Consider the following 4,886-nt stretch of genomic DNA (forward strand, 5'->3'; position numbering starts at 1 on the left):
CCGATCGCCCAGAGGAAGCTGGTGTGCTCATAGGTGCCACTCAGGATGTCAATCACTTTCCCAACGTATATTGGGATGTATGTCTCAACTGCAAAAAGAAATAAAGATAGAAAGAAAGATGGTTGATAAAGGAAATAATCAACTTTGAATAACACAGTCGGGTCCCAATACTTTTGACTAGGAGTGTTAAATTGAAAATGTTTCAGTGGTAGTAATTGTTGTGGTGGTAGTTGATGTTGTTGTAACATTATTATTGCAAATATTAATACAGCTAAGCTGCGTAACAAACAGTGTATTCACACCTGGTCTCTTTCAAAGTCACCACTAAGCTTACTTCAGAGTGCACATTACTCCAAGCAGGTTACTTTGTGTGCTAACGTTCGAGACACAAGAGTTAGCAACTTTTATAGTAGGCCTATCTACTATGCAACATTGCTAACTGATTAGCTACTTGGCCGTTGAGAGACGCACCCCTGAACAGTGAACTGAAATTTAAAATAGGTTATGTCATTTTTTACAACATCTTCTCGGGTGCTGCTATGAATTAGGAGGAAAAGTTTGACGCCGCTCACAGTGACCACAGTATTTGGCTAGAGTGCCACGATATCAGCACCATGGACAGACACCACGATATCAGCACCATGGACAGACCTTGGCGAGCCAGGTCATAGGCGGAGATGAAAGTGTCGTTAACGGAAACATTAAGCACCACGACCATGGACAGCTCCCCACAAGTGTCGGAATGGTGACATTAAATTGTCGGAATGGTGATACCAAAATGTCGGAATGACGGGATGTCGCAATGGCGTCATGTCTGAATGGTGGTATGTCGGAATGACGAGTGCCGCCCATTTAGGTTAACTCAGACCTGTGACTCAGCATTTTCTGCTAATTTCTGAAAGCTCCAAAACTAAACTGTATGGCCAGACCCCTTGGAAGTTAACTTTACAGAGACATTTCCTCTGTACAGTTCACTTAGGCTATTAGTCCTGACTTAATTGTGATGAGGTTTGATTGAGTAAGGAATGCTCTCTAGAGGATCGGGTGTGATGAAAAAGAGGACTGACACACCATTTAAAGGGACACTGTGTGAGATTTTTAGTTGTTAATTTCCAGAATTCATGCTGCCGATTCACTAACATTAGGCTACCTTTTTTCATGAATACTTAGCACCACCATCAAATTCTAAGTATTCATTATGACTGGAAAAATGGCAAAATACATGAAAAGGGGGATCTTCTCCATGGTCCGCCATTTTGAATTTCCTAAAATAGCCATTTTTAGCTGCAAAAATTACTCTACTTGGACCATACTAGAACATATTTGTTTATTACTTAGTAAACTTTCATGTAAAGATTAAATTTGGCATTGGGCAGCCCAGTTTCAATGAGCAGCATAGTTGCAGTACCTTTTTGACCATTTCCTGCACAGTGTACCAAAAGGGTCAGAAAGAGCAGCCAATTCTTTTTGTAACACACTCTCAGTATGCACAAAAACAGAATTGAATCCTTTTGAAGTCAGTTCACTTTTAGATGACTGGGATTGGTTTGCTTAAATGAGACTAGGTGTGATGTGGAAAAATACCCAAAGATTACACAGTGCACTCACATATGGCTGTCAAGGCAAGAAAGACGAAGGCCGCTCCCAGGTAAAGGTAATCTGGAGCCGCGTATCCCGACACGCGCTTGAGCAGCGCGCGGGCCTCCTGTTGCTTCTTTACCTTGGCGGCGTCTCCAGGCGCCTTGTCCGGGAAAAGACACTCCCACATCGCACAGGCTATACTTGTTGAGGCTGCAGCCAGCGCCACCATCCCGATATCGGGAACTGGACAATGGTAAGAAGAGCTCTCCGGTAGCAAAGTCTTCACTGTCTCGAACGTTGGAGACAGAAGGCACAGCGCTGTCACCCATCGCGTTAAAACTTTCTGCTCACTCCCAGAACTTATAAAGCGAGCCAAATGATTAAGTATGGCCACGCTTATCAGCCTATAACACCATAGTCCGGCAAGCCAAGCATTTAAACTGCATTCGACACCCAAACTGACCACAAGAAGCCAAACTGAAAGCCATAATAATACGTCGAAGACCAGGAGAAGCACATAAGGTTTCAGGGCGACCATCCTGGGCAATGTTCAGCAGTGAATGGAATGGGCTGCTAGTCACACTCGGTAGTCCTGGAGGTAAACAAAAGGCAAATGATAAGTCAGTGCATAGCTAACAAGCACCTGACAAATATTTGTAGAACAACCAATTGAACTAGCACACTATGTAAGGCATCACAAATTAGCTATCGTCGCTGATGTTTGCTAACATGTCTGTTCCAAAAAATCCACAGCTTCCTCCTTCCACTTCCATTCAGACGTTACGCATTAAAACAATATGCAATGGGTACGTTACAAGAGCATCGTTTATATATTAATAGCACGATAAAGAGTAAAAGCATTACAGGACATTTTACTTACCCTTTCCTTTCTGCAGCGAGGAAGTAGTTTTACTTTCATTTTTGATTTGACGGTCAATGGCAGTGTGGCCACATGAGCCAACACTAACAAGATTTGATCACACGGTGGCAGCAGAGGCTCTCTGAACGGCAGCATAGAAAGCCAAGCCAAGGAGTATACAGATTGACAGTAGGTCACAACTGTATTTGTAGACAATTATGTGCTTTGCTCTCTACCTCTACAGACACTCCATTACTACTAATAATTTGTGCACATAACAGGGTAGCCTAACCTCATCTCACACATGTTCGACTTTGCATGTAGTGTTAAGTTGATGTAGTATAATGTTAAAAATAACTGAAGACATTATCTACAAAATCATCTTAGGGGCATAGTGTAATATATTTTGCAGTTTCTTTCCAGAATTCACGGGGCCCATTCAGACATTTTCATTTTCATTTATCCTTTATTTAGCCAGGATTGTCCCATTGAGACAGTCTCTTCTGCCAGGGAGTCCTGGTCAAAATGGCAGCATTCTCCACAAATACTTACCACCACCATCAAATTCTAAGTATTCCTAATGAGTGTGAAAATTGCACTTGTAATACATGAAAAGTTAGATCTTCCTCATGTTCGCCATTTGGAATTTCCAGAAATAGACATTTTTCGCTACAAAACAAACGTACTGTACTTTGGCCATACTACTACATATCAGTTTACTATTTAGTAAATATCCATGGAAAGATCAAATATGGCAATAGGCAGCATAGTTTCAGTGTACAAGCGGATTCCAAAAAAGTTGGGACACTTAGTATTTTGTGAATAAAATCAAAATGCTGGCATTTTCAAAACATTCAATGCATGCATAAGATGCACAATGGCACAAGGTCAACATAGCAACTGTTAAATCGAGGCAAAAATATTGTTTTGAGGGAAATATGTGTTTATTTAAAATTCGACCGATGCAACAAATCTCAAAAAAGTTGGGACAGGGCCAAAACATGTTGTAATAGTTGGATAATTCTACAAAATTACCCAAGGAAGACCATTTTAAAAGAAACTATAGTGACTGCCAACAAGAATGCACAAATAAAAGACCAGTACACAGAGGCGGTGTCAGTCTAAAGTGAATATGTTGAGGGACTAATTACTGATTTATTACACAAAAAGATTGAATTATCAAAATTGCAGGCTTATAAGTCCTATTTCTGTAATGTTAAGTTCTATGAAAACATTTTATGAGTTATGAGATCATGAAATACCCATTGAAAATAAGCACACTATGACTCTCCAACAGTGACAACTGTTGAAAAATTTACCAAAAACACAACGCTTGATTGATGCACATTATACAGACATTTAACTGTGTTGCATGTGGAAAAGATCATTCTAGGTGGACCCAGAAGACATGTGGAACTGTCCTCTGATTACAGAATGGAAACTATTTAATCCTTTTTGAAAATCATGGAGTCATGCACCCCCCAGGTTACACAGAGAATGAATATTTCAGCTTGTTTTAGTGGTCAGTCTAAAAGACAGCATATATGATGGTAAGAGGGTGCAATAGTGCCTTGTTTATGGTCCTCTTACTCATGTGGCACGTTAAAATGAATGCTGAGTGATATATACAGATTTTAAACAGCATCCATAGCTACCAAGGCATTATGTTTTGGAGCACAGCCTTTAGATATTGCCACATAATGATGGCAAATTGCATTCTCTACTATGTTCCAACAGTATCGTTCCATCATAAGAGTAAACAGGTGACAAAATTGTTTTTGTGTCGTCAGGATATGTCACATATTAAGCATAACAAGAGGGTAAACAAGTTGAAGAACACACCCATCAGTTGAGCTGCTGAAATCATATCTCACACAGAAAAATATCTATTTTTTAAATAAAATTATGCCATCAGTAAAGGTATTTAACCGTTAAGTCTCCTCTCTTGTGTTGTGTTTAGTATTATCTAACTTTAAAAGCATTTCATTGGCCCTGTCCCAACTTTTTTGGGATTTGTTGCAAGGGTGAAATTTTAAATGATCACATAATTACCTCAAAACAATAATTCTGCTTTACTTGAACAACTTATATATTGTCTGTGCACACTGATCTAGCTTATTAACATACTGAATGTTTTGAAAAAGCAAGTATTTTGACAAAATATCACAAAATATCAAGTGTCCCAACTTTTTTGGAATCCGCTTTGTAGTTGCAATGCCTGCTGTGGTCACCATCCTACAGTGCAATGAAACTATGCAATGAAACCTAAGGTGAAAAGAGAAGGCTTGAATACAAAAAGATTCTCATCTTATCAGCAAATAATCTATGCATCACCTACACCTTTTTTGAAGCAGTAGCGCATTATTACTATCAGGCCTACATGTATAACACACACTCTCTCTCTCTCCCCCAAAGAAGTGTTACTGTTGATGCCGGATGTCCAGAA

The 4,886-nt window shown here is 39.7% G+C and overlaps 1 protein-coding gene across 1 annotated transcript in view; it reads right to left on the reverse strand.

The window, feature by feature from the left end:
- The window catches only part of tap2t (transporter associated with antigen processing, subunit type t, teleost specific), a 45,398-nt gene extending 42,742 nt beyond the window's left edge, over window positions 1-2,656 (reverse strand). The window contains exons 1-3 of the mRNA XM_063221845.1: window positions 2,462-2,656; window positions 1,609-2,173; window positions 1-88 (exon numbers count right to left, since the gene is read on the reverse strand). The exon at window positions 1-88 is cut by the window's left edge and continues 27 nt beyond it. Of these exons, the coding sequence (XP_063077915.1) occupies window positions 1-88; window positions 1,609-2,119 (599 nt within the window). The 5' untranslated portion in view covers window positions 2,120-2,173; window positions 2,462-2,656. The remainder of the gene's footprint in view (window positions 89-1,608; window positions 2,174-2,461) is intronic.
- Window positions 2,657-4,886: the final 2,230 nt, after the last annotated feature.

The sequence above is a fragment of the Engraulis encrasicolus genome, chromosome 17, assembly GCF_034702125.1.
Source record: "Engraulis encrasicolus isolate BLACKSEA-1 chromosome 17, IST_EnEncr_1.0, whole genome shotgun sequence".
Lineage (NCBI taxonomy): Eukaryota > Metazoa > Chordata > Actinopteri > Clupeiformes > Engraulidae > Engraulis > Engraulis encrasicolus.